The sequence below is a fragment of the Vigna unguiculata genome, chromosome 6 (assembly GCF_037176805.1).
Source record: "Vigna unguiculata cultivar grain cowpea cultivar isolate G323 ecotype 2 chromosome 6, ASM3717680v1, whole genome shotgun sequence".
NCBI classification, from domain to species: domain Eukaryota; kingdom Viridiplantae; phylum Streptophyta; class Magnoliopsida; order Fabales; family Fabaceae; genus Vigna; species Vigna unguiculata.
Window position 1 is genome coordinate 39,869,629 of NC_140797.1, and position 14,545 is coordinate 39,884,173.

Genomic DNA, 14,545 nt, shown 5'->3' on the forward strand with positions numbered 1-14,545 from the left:
GAAGGTAAAACATAATGGCAAACGATATTCAGAATATGATAGATGGTAGGGATTAATGCCAGTTTCACCTAAAAACTTCTCCGTATTTTTTTCCCTTTCATTTGTAATGGAGAAGTTTTTGGATTGATATGGAGAAATTTTTTTTTTTTATATTTATGTTATTTTAAAAAAATCTTTATAATTTCTACTCTCAAATAGAAAAGCATTCTTTGTTTTCTACTAAATAACTTAAAAATTATTCAATTTCTACTTATATGCGATGAATTTATTTTTTCTTCCCAAATTTCATTTTATATTTATTACACCAAACGTCATTTTAAGTATTAAAAACTGCTTTTACTTTATCGTTGCGTTGGTCCACTCTATTCACATATATGCAAACATACATATAAAATATGTAATGAAAACAGTGTTTTACTGATTCATCAATGTGTTCCAAATAATTGAGAAGACTATCAGGGTCTGAGTTTGGCTATATACCACGCTATAATTGGTTTGATTGAATTTAAAGTGACTTCAATTGTTTTACTATATCTAATTTAAAGAAAATTCTAATACATTAACTGTTCATATTTAATTCTGAAACCCTTTGAAATCTCGTGTAGATTTGGGAACTTCACCTATATCTACTTATACCAGTACGATAAAAGATCATTGATATTATCCTAAAAATACTTTTTTATTGGTTGATTCAATCATTCGATTTCATCAAACACCAAATCAAACAGTGAGAGAAAAAAAATTTAAATTACTATTTTTTTTTAATCCATAAACTTTTTAAACTGTAATTGTACATAGTTTTTCATAAAATAAAATAAATAATTTTGAATTTGAAAGTTTGAATTCTCCGCCGAGTTTCTTCTTGTTTTGTCCTCTTATATTAATTAGGGTGAGCTAAGTTAAATTTGATTTGATTCGAAGTTAAGATGTTTGGTTATTGAAATAAAATATTTTTAATTGGGGAAAAGTACTATATTGGCAGTAAAGTAATAGGAGAAATAGGTTTGGCTTCCTTCACATAGTTCGAAGTTTAATTCTAGTTTATGTATTTCCTTTTGCTTTATTTTTATTAATCTATTTTTATTCATTGATTCAAACAATACTTTTTTTTTATTAAAGATTTATTTTTGTAATATTTGTTATATTTGTTTTTCAAACGTAAGAAACAAAAGTTACTCAGAATTAATTTTAATTTACAATTTTACATTGATTAATTTTTTTTTTATCAACACAAACCGAAATGAATAATTTGTGCCATCCAATAATAAACCACGTTTCAAAATATTGTAAATAATTTTGTATTGATAGTTTTTTTGAAATCACATGACATGATATTCTTTTAATTAAATATTAAAAAAAATTAGAAACCCTAAAAATAAGGATAAATTTAGAAACAATTAAGTTTAATTAAATTTTTTTTTTTATAAATTTGTATGCCCTCTATGCGATTTAACATTTTTTTCTTCCTCATTTCATCCATCAATTAACTCATTCATTTATTTTTTCTATTCACTTTTAACTTACGAGAAAACTTATTCTTGTAAAAAGAAAAAAAATGTGTTCATCACCAATTAGAGAAGATTAAACTGGAAAGTAGTGAATTAACATGTAAGTGGAGATGAGAAGAAGAAAATAATAATCACGTTATCTTATTCACATAAAAAAAAATTCATAGAGACTCAATTGAAAAAATTCAAATAAAATTTATGAGGTACTAAAGATTTAATTAAACAAAAAAGTGACTATAATATATGTAAAATATCATAATTGTATACCATAGTTTTTATATTTTTGTTTATTAATGTTTTTTGGATAATTTAATTTATATTTAATTAAATATCTTAATTTATTTTTTTATTGGTAGAAATAAATTATTAGTTGTGTGAGAGAAAGAAAAAAAGTGGATTGAAATGAAGAAGTAGTGGAGGAATTTGGTCGATAATATTAGGTAAAATTTGATGGGGGCAGCTGGATGACCATTGGAAATAGCTTCATATGTATGTACATGGAAAAGACTTTTCTAAATTGTAAAAAGAAAAAAAAAAGTGTGGAAAAAGAAAAAAATAAATAAAAGGATTAATAACGTACAGAATTAGTATAGGTCTGGACGTGAGAAAACAGCTACTATTTATTTTCTAAAATCTCTTTCAGTAAACTAACTAAAGTAAATAATTAATTTGAGAATAAGTTATATTAAATAAACTCTTTTAGGTGAAATCTTGATAAAAAAAATAATCAACAAAAATTAAAGTACTAACCAGTTAAAAAGTGAAGAGAGTATCAAGTTGATATAAATTTGAACAAAATATTATTATAATGGGGCATAGTGTTATACATTACCTGAAGTCGAAATCAATTTTGCAATGAAAGACACATGAAGTAGGATTCAAAAGTGCATGTAGATAATGAAATTTGTTGAAAGCATGATCTTTGTTTGAATCTGTCACAGGTGATGCTAGAACTATATATAATTCAAATTCAAATATACGAACTTTAATAGCATTAAAATTAAACAAAAGTGCTGTATTAGAGGATGTTGACAACAACCATGGTCGGAGGAATCAGTGGTTAAATGACACAAACAACGACATCAGTTCATGAACATACACATCTTAACAAATATTTTCTAATAATATTCCTGTGTAGTGTCTCTCTCTCTATACATATACATGCATTTTATCTAATTAGAGAGACATGTTTTTTCTCAGAAAAAAAAAGTATTTTTTTTGTAAGGAATGAAATTTGTATGTCCCTTTTTGCCTTTCACGAGCATTAATTAATTTGAACGCCCCACATAACTAACTCGCTAATTAGAATGTATGGATCCTGTTCTCTGTGAAATTAAAATATCTTGCACTCCTTCTCTTTCCTTGTTAGACGAAAACAAAGAGAGTGGTAAAAAATAAGGAAACTTGGTGTGGCCGTACATACAGGAAAAAAAACATGCATGTAGAGTACAAAATACAAAATGCTGCCAAAGATAGTTTGATATAATTGAAGTGGTAAATGTGTGTCAGTTCTGGGCAATGTAACGAAATTGTCAGTTGTTGTTTTTGGTCCTTAATGAGGCACAGATTTACATGTACTTTCTTTCTTTCACCCATCAAAAAACAGGGTCAAAAGCTACTACTTCATTGAGGGCTTCTTCAGCACATGGCTGTTTCGTTTTCGTTAATGCATCATGTCTCTCCCTCACACCCATCATTTCCAACCTGTTCTACCTTTTTGCTACGTGGGCCATTCACCTTTTCCATAGTATATAACACCTCTTCCTCATTCCTCTCTGCACCATGCACGGACACCACAGACATATATATGTGTGTGTCTGAACACCTCTGACACTAGTTGCAGTTCAATAATATTCCCTTCTTCCTCGTCCATGGCTACTTCTGTGCCTCTTGCGTGTTGTTACATTGTTGTTTTGGGGATATCTATGTTGTTGGGTTTGAGAGGTGCAGAGGCACAACGTGCCTTCTTTGTGTTCGGGGACTCGCTTGTAGATAATGGCAACAACAATTATTTGGCAACTACAGCTCGTGCTGATTCTCCTCCTTATGGCATTGATTACCCAACCGGAAGAGCCACTGGCCGTTTCTCTAATGGCCGGAACATTCCTGACTTCATCAGTTCCGTTTTTAAACTTCTTTTTCTTAATTATTGCTTCAATCTTACTAGTACTAGTACTGTGTGTGTGTGTACATGTATAATATAATGTACTAGTTATTTTTCTGATATTTTATTTATGTGCTCTTGTGTAGGTGAAGCTATTGGGGCGCGCGAATCCACATTGCCATATTTAGATCCCGAGCTCAACGGGGAAAGATTGCTTGTCGGTGCCAACTTTGCTTCTGCTGGAATTGGAATTCTCAATGACACTGGAATCCAGTTTGTAAGTCACATCACTTGCTTCTTCTGCGTTGAAAATCCATGCTCAAAGTGTCCAATTTTTCAAACATACAGATATTCTTATTTATGTACAAAAAACGAAGGAAGCATTGACTATATAGTGGTACGTGTATACAGATAGATTATTTACAGTATTGAATTTTCAGGTAAACATAATCAGAATATTCAGACAGTTGCAGTACTGGGAGGAATACCAGCAGAGGGTGAGTGCTCTTATAGGACCTGAACAGACTCAAAGCTTAATAGAACAAGCGTTAGTCCTCATCACTCTTGGAGGCAATGACTTCGTCAATAACTATTACTTGGTGCCTTACTCCGCAAGATCACGCCAATACAATTTACCGGACTATGTCAAGTATATTATCTCTGAGTATAAGAAAGTTCTCAGGGTACGCAAATCAATTTTCTTTAGTAGCTACTAGGTCTTTCTACTCACAATGGTCAACAACATGAAACAATAAACACGTATTATCAGTACATGTTTGAAGTAATTAAGGTTCATTATGATAATAAAAACAACATCAGTGAACATGTTTGGTGTTATATATATATATTTCAGAGGCTATTCGAGATTGGAGCACGTAGGGTGTTGGTGACAGGAACTGGTCCTTTGGGTTGTGTGCCGGCGGAATTGGCCCAGAGAAGCGTAAACGGTGAATGCTCCGCTGAATTACAGCGTGCGGCGTCCTTGTTCAACCCTCAACTTGTTCAGATAATCAGAGAACTCAACAGCGAAATTGGTTCTGATGTCTTTGTTGCTGTCAACACGCAACAGATGCACGTTGACTTCATCAGTAACCCTCAACGCTATGGTAAATATGCTACTAATTACGCTTATGCATTAATGAACCATGGAGTAGAGTAGGTATATGCAATAAACTTCTGCCAGATTGTTTGAAAGAAACACATAATTTCTTAAAATTAATACGTGAAATGTACAATAAATATATATATGTGTAGCAATGTTTAGTTAAAGCTCATCTATTATTTTATCACTTGTATTTTGAAAAAGTCACGTAACTCACGTACACCAAGGGGAGTATTTAATGGGGATAAAGTTATATAGGTAGATGGCATTAATAAAGGTTGGTCCCATGCATAATCATACGTGGGGGAGAATAGTTTCCCTTTCCTTTTCCTTTTTTTCTTTCTTTGTTAACCCTACTTTGCTGCATAGAGTTAAAAAAAGTTGATTTAGATGAGAAGTTATATGAAAAGTGGTGGATGAACATGCAGGATTTGTAACATCAAAAGTAGCATGTTGCGGTCAAGGACGGTTCAATGGTATTGGATTATGCACTGTGGCATCGAACTTGTGTCCTGATCGTAGCGTTTATGCGTTTTGGGATCCTTTCCATCCATCAGAAAGGGCCAATGGGTTTATCGTCCAACAGATACTGTCAGGAACCTCAGATTATATGTATCCAATGAATCTCAGCACCATTTTGGCTATGGATTCCAAGAAGAACTAGAACATCCATCATCATGGAGTTAAAGGATTAATCTCGTTCATCTTTTCTGTCTTGCAAAATGTTTACCTTTTATAGTTTGTGATAAATGTATTGAAATTTGGTGCATCTACAATTAAGTTATAGAGTGTCAGTGAATAGTATTTCGTAATGTTGTGCCCTTCTCTTGGGAAGTAGAAAAGAAACACCGCACAATAATTGAGTGAATTTTAATCTTCAATAATTCCTTCTTTTCCGTCGTCTTTGTCTCTCATACAATATTTTCTTGCGAATCTGGCCGATGGTTTTAATCTTGTGTTTGAGTTTAGAAATCGTTTATATCTGAACCTTTTCCGTCGTCTTTGTCTGTCATTCAATAATTTCATTCATTACTTTTTATTTTTATTTTTTTTCTTAATTTAGTATGAATCATTAATTAATATATTATTATTTTTTTAAAAGAATCGATCGTTAAGTCATCAAATAAATTATCAAAAATATTTTTCTTTTCTTTTACCTTGCTCTCCGCTTATTAGAACTGGACATGAAATGATATATACCAGTCCACCTATAAATGGCACCTAACCGAGAACGAGACAAAATGCTAACTCAACAAATTAAGCCAATCTTGTTTAGGTGGAATTTTATATTTTAAGGTCAATTGCTTACAACATTTTAGTCTTTCTATTGCCCCCACAATGTCTAAATTTGATTTCTTAATAATCCACCTAAATTTTACTTCTTAATATTTGTTTATTAACATTAAATCTTAAAAAACATTATTTGCTACAATTAATTTTTTATTGGCTTTTCTTTAACGAATATTTCAAATTCAATCGTTTTTTTTCTGAATACTTTAAATTACTTTGTAATCTTTCCAAAAGTTGACCATGTATCTAATTTTATATTAACACCACGTTGTATTATGTATTTAGATGAACAACAAATGAAGTTTACATTTATGAATACAATTAGGGATGAATATATTTTTGATAATGAGTTATCATGGGCACATGATTTGACAAATTTATCTTTCCATACCTATATTTATTTAAAATACAAAGTAAACAATAAAATTCAAAAAAAATTCGGTACAAAAAATGGAATCAGTTGTAAAAAGAAAGAAAGAAAACAGTATATCATAATTATATATATATATATATATATATATATATATATATATATATATATATATATATATATATATATATATTATATAAACGAGCTATAAAATTTGACTTATACGGTAGCTTGAAAATTAAAACGCTTGTACACCAAAGACGTACATATTATTAAACATGAAATCTAGATCAGTTATTCATTAATAAGTTGAGCTATTTTTTCAAATTTAATTAAAAAATTAATCTATCCACCCTAATTAAATTCAACCAAATACAAAGTATTACAAACTTATCAAATATCATGGGCATCACATGCGCTTCATTTTTTTTCTTAATTATTAAGTATGACTTTCTCTTAATTTGTTTTCTTTTTTTAAAATGGTGTACGTGATTCTAAAAGTATATGAGATTTTAAGTTACCATTTAAAAATAAATTAAAATTATTTTTTTGAAAGTAGTATCTATATTTTGTATTAATTTTTATTTTGGAATAGATTCTTAAGAAAAATATAATGGCACCTTCTAAACTTTTTTCAAATTGTAATCAGTACATACAGCCTTTGATTTTTTTTTCATTGGTCTTCCTAATCACGTATGTAATATAATGTTTTAAAAAGAAAAAGATTGTGCATAATTAGAAAGAAAACTATAAATATTAGTGTAATTAAAAACAATGTCAGAAGCTATCACTCAAATTTACTTTTAAACTCTTATATGTTATTATTAAAATACAATTTATTTTGTACGCTATTGTTAAAATATATTTTGTAAACAAAAATATAAATTACATTTTAATCATATCATGTAATCACCTAATTGAAATCAAAAGATAAATAAAGAAAATAGAAGTTATTTTTATGAATTTAATTTTTATTAAAAAATGTTTGAGAACTAACTTAAAACATCTTTATGGTATTATATTTATAACAATAATCCAACATGTTCACTTAATTTACTTTTTACTCAATTTGTTTTTATATACTTTTTTAAAATCTCAATGTGGTTAATATCTCCAACCTCACCGCTCCTCTTCTTATCTTGTAAGTTGTAACGTCTTTCTCGATATTAATACCCCTCAAGTTTATTGTTGAAGATATTATGATTTTGCTTTCTGGTTAAATATAACTTGGACAAAAACATGTTTCCATTGCTCAATATTAACCCGAATAAAATATTATTTTTGAAAAAAAAAACTGACGAAAAAAACTTTACCAAATATTTCACACCGCGAAAACTTATTTATTTTGTGTGTTATGAATTAACATTTCCTACTTACACGGGGAAATAACTATCACATTGATTTTTTATACAATAATCCACAGAGTTGTTAAATCGGATAATGGGTGAAACCTATTACGGATTGATTATTTTATGAGTTAATCAAACCTCGTTTACCTATTAGTGAGATAAAAAAATTTAGAACACAACCCAGCTTATCATAGGTTAGTGAGTTAAAAAGTTGATTTATGGGCTTATTTAATTAATAAAATACAATTTTTTTTTCGGTCAAAACAAAATTATAATTTTAATTAAAATCTAAATAAACTTTAATACAATCCAAATACAAACCAAAATTACACAAATACAAATTTTATGTGTGTTGGCTAGAAAAAATAACTTAATCTGACTCAAATGCAGAGTCTAACTTAACAAAAACATTTATATGACCATTTATTTGCGGGTTGGTGAACCAACTTGGCTCACCACAGGTTCAACTTGGGTGAGCCGGATTCTAGGTAAGCCAGGTTAAAAATCAACTTGTATTGAAATTTGTAAAAAAAAAATAACCCAACCCGGTCTAAACCCGTGGTGTGTCGGGTTGGTTCGCGGTTTCTAATCCATTTTGACAGCTCTGAATACACAATAGAAAAGTTTTTTTAATATATGTTTTTATACATCTATGTTTTTTTTTGTGCTATATTTTATGGGTGATCATGGATTGGATTGTTAATGATCCAATCCACATCCATTTTGGATCCAAATAATTGGATTAGATTTTCGATCCAGTTCAAAAAAAGTATATTGGATTTTTTAAAAATCCAGATCCAAATATTTAGATCAAGTTTAAATCCAGATATAAATATTTGAATCAAGTTCAAAATCCAAGATCCATTTTTCATAAAATAAATTCAAATTAACTGAACTCGACCGAATACGGCTAAATTTGGGCTAGTGTCGACTCGACCAAATTTTGACTGGAGCCAACTAGGCTAAATACAACCAAATTTTGGTCGCGGGTATCTCGGCCGAATACAGTCAAATTTTGTTTAGGTCGACTCAGCCCAATGCAGTCAAATTTGGGTCGGGGTGAACTCAACCGAATACTTCAAAATTTTGTCCAGGACCAGCTGAGCCAAATTTCGATCGGGACCGACTTGACAGAATTTGGCCTAATTCAGCCAAATTTTTTATAGGGTCACGCCAACTCAATCAAATACGACTAAATTTGGGCTAGTCTGTCTCAATCTTTAGCCTAACCTAACCAAAAATATAAACTGAAAATTTGGATTGGATATTTTGGATTATCCATTTTGAAAATCTAGATTTAGAGTATGGATATACAATCCATAAAATATATAAAATGTAGATCAGATTGATATCCAAATCCAATAAAATGGATTGAATTTTTAATAAAATGAATATTAAATGGATTGGATCATAGCAAAAATGGATTGAATCATGAAAATTAGATATTTTGCCCATCCTTAGTTTAACTTTCCAGATCATCCTCTGCTTCCTTCCGCTCATTTAAGAGTTCAATAAATATAAATTATTGTTGTTATCCTCATAATTTTTATTTTTATGTGTTAAATAAACATTAATTATTACTTTTACCCTCATATTTTTATTCTTTCAATTTTATATGTACTTAATCTTTTTTTAATACATTTTTTACAAGAGTATAATTTAAATTCGTTAGTACAAATTTATGGATACATTAACAATTCTTTAATTAAACTTCTAAAATTTTTAATTAAATTGTATGCTTTAAAGTTTATGAATATAAATGTTAAGGTTTAGTGTTTACGGACGTCTCACGTCGCACGTCGCACGTCTCACGTCGCACGTCTCTCACGTCTCAAGTCTCTCACTCCCACGTCTCACGTCTCACGTCTCACGTCTCACGTTCCACGTCTCACGTCTTACGTCTCACGTCTGACGTCTCACGTCTCACGTCCCACGTTCCACGTTTCACGTCCCACGTTCCACATTTCACGTTCCACGTCTCACGTCCCACGTCACACGTCCCACGTCACACGTCTCACGTCTCATGTCTTACGTCCCACGTCCCACGTCTCATGTCCCACGTCTCACGTCTCACGTCTCACGTCTCACGTCTCACGTCTCACGTCCCACGTCTCACGTCTCACCTCTCACGTGTCACCTCTCACGTCTCACGTCTCTCGTCTTATGTCTCACGTCTTACGTTTAACGTTTCATGTCTCACGTCCCACGTTCCACGTCGTCTCACGTCCCACGTTCCACGTCGTCTCACGTCTCACGTCTCACGTTTTACGTTCCACGTCTCACCTCTCACCTCTCACGTCATATGTCCCACGTCCCACGTCTCACGTCTCATGTTCCATGTCTCACATCCCATGTCCCACGTCTCACCTGTCACGTCTCACGTCGCACATCTCACATCTCATGTCTTACGTCGCAGGTCCCATGTCCCACATCTCACATCTTACGTCTCACGTTTGATGTCTCACGTCCCACGCCGTCTCACGTCTCACGTCTTATGTCTAACATTCTACGTCTCACGTTCTACGTCGCACGTCCTACGTCTCACATGTCACGTCTCTTGTCGCACGTTCCACATCCCACGTATCCCGTCCACGTCTCACCTTCCACGTCCCACGTCGCACGTCTCACATTATGACACTTAAATACTTGATTCTTTTATAAAATAATGGTGCTTAGGTTTACTGGTTGCAATATAGCTAAGGCTCTTCTTTGTTGTTTATCCTTCTTCAAGTTTTTTATTGATCGAAAGAAGAGAAAGGACATTATTTTACCGGAAATAGGAAAGCTAACTTTATGCAACAACAATAACTTGAAGATTTTCCAGATGTCTGATATCATTACATGGATGATTTTAGAAAAGTGTTTAGATGTTGGCAGACAACATTTTTTTATTAGTTTTTTGTTCTGACATTCAATATGCGAAGAGATGTGTCACAAAATTCTAATAAAGGGTGGGCAAAAAATCCATTTTTTATAATCCAATCTATTTTTTCTATGATCTAATCCATTTAATATCTATTTTATTAAAAATTCAATCCATTTAAAATCCATTTTATTGGATATAGATATCCATTTTATGATCTAATCCACGACCGAAATTCAACTGAATTTAGTCGAGTCGGCTCCGGTCAAAATTCGGTCGTGTTGGCCTCGACCAAAATTTAACCGAGTTGGTCCTGGCCTGAATTTGGTTGTATTTGGCAGAGTCGATCGCGGCCGAAATTTGGTCATATTTAGGCGAGTCGGTCCTAACCTAAATTGGGCCAAATTCAGTCAAGTTGGTCATGACCAAAATTTGGTCAAGTCGGCACTTGCCCAAATTTAGTCGTATTCGGTCGACTAAGTCCCGAACGATATTTGACTATATTCAACTTAGTCGGCTGTGATAAAAAATTGGCCATATTCGGTCAAGTCGGTCCCGGCCGACGAATTTAGTGGAGTCAACCCTGACCAAAATTTGACTGATCAGGACCTGACCCAAATGTGGCCATATTTGGCCAAGTCGGCTCTGGCCAAAATTTGGTCATATTAGACAAAATCGGTCCTGATCGAAATTCAGTCGAATCCAGTCAAGTCGATCTCGACTGAAATTTTGTCGAGTCGACCTTAGCCCAAATTTGGTCACGTCGTCTCCGACCGAAATTCATTCGAAAGTCATCCAAGTTCTTCCCATGCTGAAATTTGACCTCGTTGGTTTGGACAAAAAATCTGCTAAATTCTATGGTGTCACCCCTATCGAAAATCTAATCCACATCCATTTTGGATCCAAATAATGGATGTGGATCCAAATTTTGTGTCCATAGGACTGATACCAAAGAATTTGACAGATTTGGCGGAATACTTCCAAATTTTGTCCACGACCAACTGAGTCAAATCTCGATCGGAACCGACTTGACAGAATTTAGGCTAATTCGGCCAAATTTTGTATAGGGTCACGCCAACTCAATCAAATACGACTAAATTTGGGCTAGTCCGTCTCAACCTTTAGCCTAACCTAACAAAAAATATAAAGTGAAAATTTGGATTGAATATTTTGGATTATCCATTTTGAAAATCTAGATTTCGAGAATGGATATTCAATTCATAAAATATATAAAATGTAGATTAAATTGATATCCAGATCTAATAAAATGGATTTTAAATGAATTGGATTTTTTATAAAATGAATATTAAATGGATTGGATCATAGAAGAATGGATTGAACGATAAAAATTGGATTTTTTTTTCCACCCTTACTATATTTCAGTTGAAACGTTGGTTTTGGATCTTAACGGGAGAGTTATTCATTTAACAGTGATTCAACTTTCATTAGGTTTTTATTTATTTTCCTTTATTTGTAACATATAGTTAATTTAACATTTATTTTTTTATTAATGTCTAGGATTTATTTCAAATCAAAGTCAACTAAAGTTATATCTGACAATATTGTCATGATTTATTTTTGTATTAATGTATTAAAATTCATTAACAAAAACCATTATTAATTCTATGTTTTTTTTATGAATATTGGTAGGAGTTATTTTTGTAAAATAAAATAAGTTATGTAATTTTAAAATTTGTATTAGTAATTAAGTTACCTCAACTAAAGTTAATATGACTGTGTTTTTAGAATACAAGTTAAAGATTTTTTTTTCCGAACGTCAATGAAGATTATTTTTAGTTGATAATATTGAGAGATTATATTTAATAGTAATTAAAATTTCAAAAAGTTTTAATTATATTATTTAAATAAAGTTTTTAGAAAATAAAACAATAAAAAGTGAATTAAATTCAGTATGTTTTAATCCTCTTAAAAATGTGAATTCATCTTTTGGATAAATTCAAAGATATATTTATACCTATGTTTTAAAAAAGATACTTGTTTTATTGTCCACATTTTTTCTTCCAAATTTTTTCTTTTAAATATTTTTTTAAATTAAAATAATTATTTTACCAATTTTATCCTTCAACTAACATTTTTTTAAATTTAATGGTTTTTTTTTTCAATTTGACTACTTTTTTTATACTTTTTAGAAAATTTTAATTAAAAAATCATCTATAAAATAACTAATTTTTTTTATAATTAATGTATAAAAAATTATTTTTGTTTAATTTTATGATTATAATAATAAAAGTATTATTATAAATTTTATTATGTTTTAGTAAACACATGCATGTGTTTTTACTGGTATTTATAATTACCATTCATTGAGTAACAAGTACAACTGTGAGAATATATTGTATCCAAGGGATAAGGGGATTAAAATTAATTTTTCTTACAAGAATATAGGTACAACTATTTTCTTTTTTAAGAGTGAGCACAAAAGCATCCATTATTTCCTTTTTTATTTCAAAAAGTTCTTATCCTTTAATTTAACAACTTTGTTAAAAATTTAAATTAGCCCAAATAGTTTTATAAACAGAAACTAGAGGAGTAATAATTATGGCTTTATTTTTTTTATAAAAATGTGTCAGTTAATGAAAGATGTTTTTGAAAAGAAAATAATTAATGTTATTTTACATTTTAAAATAATATGTACATACAATAAAAGAATTCCTTTAAGGAAAAGAAAATGTATATAGATAATTTGAAAATTTAATTACAACATTGTCGGCACTAAAACATTTGGGCCTTGGGCCTAACAGTTAATGGTTTATGTTGGATCAGTTAATTGAAAAGATCATGTTTATTCTAACATTACTACACAGGTATTACTTTATTCACCCGCACAATTATTAACTGCATCTCCACATTGATTTTAAAAGACTAAACTACATTTGCCCCCGTCCCTACCGTTGCTTTCATCATCACGAGAAAATCTCATTTCGAAAACTCATTTTAAAAGACATTCTGCGGGATAAGGAAAGGTTGTTTCGAAAATCCTATTTCGAAAAACTCTTGAAATTTTGTTATGAAAATTTCGTTTTGGAAATATTATTTCAAAACTTCTGAAAAAGTTGTTCCAAAATTCAGAACATAGAATTTGATAGTCAGATAAAATGATTATTTTGAAAATTTGGGAGGCGCGTGAAGAAATTGTGGAGGTGGAAGAAGTAAAAGCCTACTATACAACTCAATAATCGATATGGGGTAGCCTATTAATTAAGATAGTTGTTGTGCGGTAATCTCCAACTAACTACTAACTACTGATATCGGTTGTCATAATTTAAATATATTATGATAAAAACATTTTTCTTTATTGTTTTTAATCTTAAAACAGTTTAATAGTGTATTTTTCATCTTCCATAAAAAGTAGCATGTCACGTGGCTATAAAAAAGTTCTTTAGAGTCAACTAGAAATCCACTTAGAGGAGCAAAATTCGTTGTTGAAGCTAATCGAATCGAAAACCAAAAAGAAATTGCTTTCAGTGATCATTAAACATGGAAAGTTGCAAGCTGGCAAAAAGGTCTAAGGCGTTTTGAAAACAAGTAGTCTTAGCTGAAAACTCAAGTTCCACTCGTGACTGTAGCCACCATAATTCATCACCTATGTGACAACAATTATACTGTTGTTGAAAATTAAAAGCATGCATCAACCCAAGGAAACATACCTGTTTTCACTTTTCGCTTTTTTCGTCTCTTTCTAATTCTCCATACAGAGGTTTGGGCGGCGGAAATAACTTCTGTTTGCATCTCCTCCATTCACCTCGCTCCTCTCTTTTGCACTTCTCATCTCATCACATGCCTCATGCACCTTTATAACTATACAATCATTCAATTATTCAATCTCAGTTTAAATGCCACCTAAAAGTTGACATGCAAAACCCAAAACCTAAAAATCTCTAATTTCTATTTACTTTTCAGTTTGGAAGTAAATTTTTAACGGCTATAAAAAGCCTTCA

At 31.0% G+C, this 14,545-nt stretch overlaps 1 protein-coding gene across 1 annotated transcript; it reads left to right on the forward strand.

The window, feature by feature from the left end:
* The first annotated feature begins 3,272 nt into the window (after positions 1-3,272).
* LOC114187414 (GDSL esterase/lipase LTL1-like) lies at positions 3,273-5,610 on the forward strand. Its single transcript, XM_028075668.2, has 5 exons — positions 3,273-3,626; positions 3,759-3,889; positions 4,053-4,295; positions 4,466-4,718; positions 5,143-5,610. The coding sequence occupies exons 1-5, from the start codon at positions 3,380-3,382 to the stop codon at positions 5,376-5,378; spliced, it is 1,110 nt and encodes a 369-aa protein (XP_027931469.1). The 5' UTR covers positions 3,273-3,379; the 3' UTR covers positions 5,379-5,610.
* Positions 5,611-14,545: the final 8,935 nt, after the last annotated feature.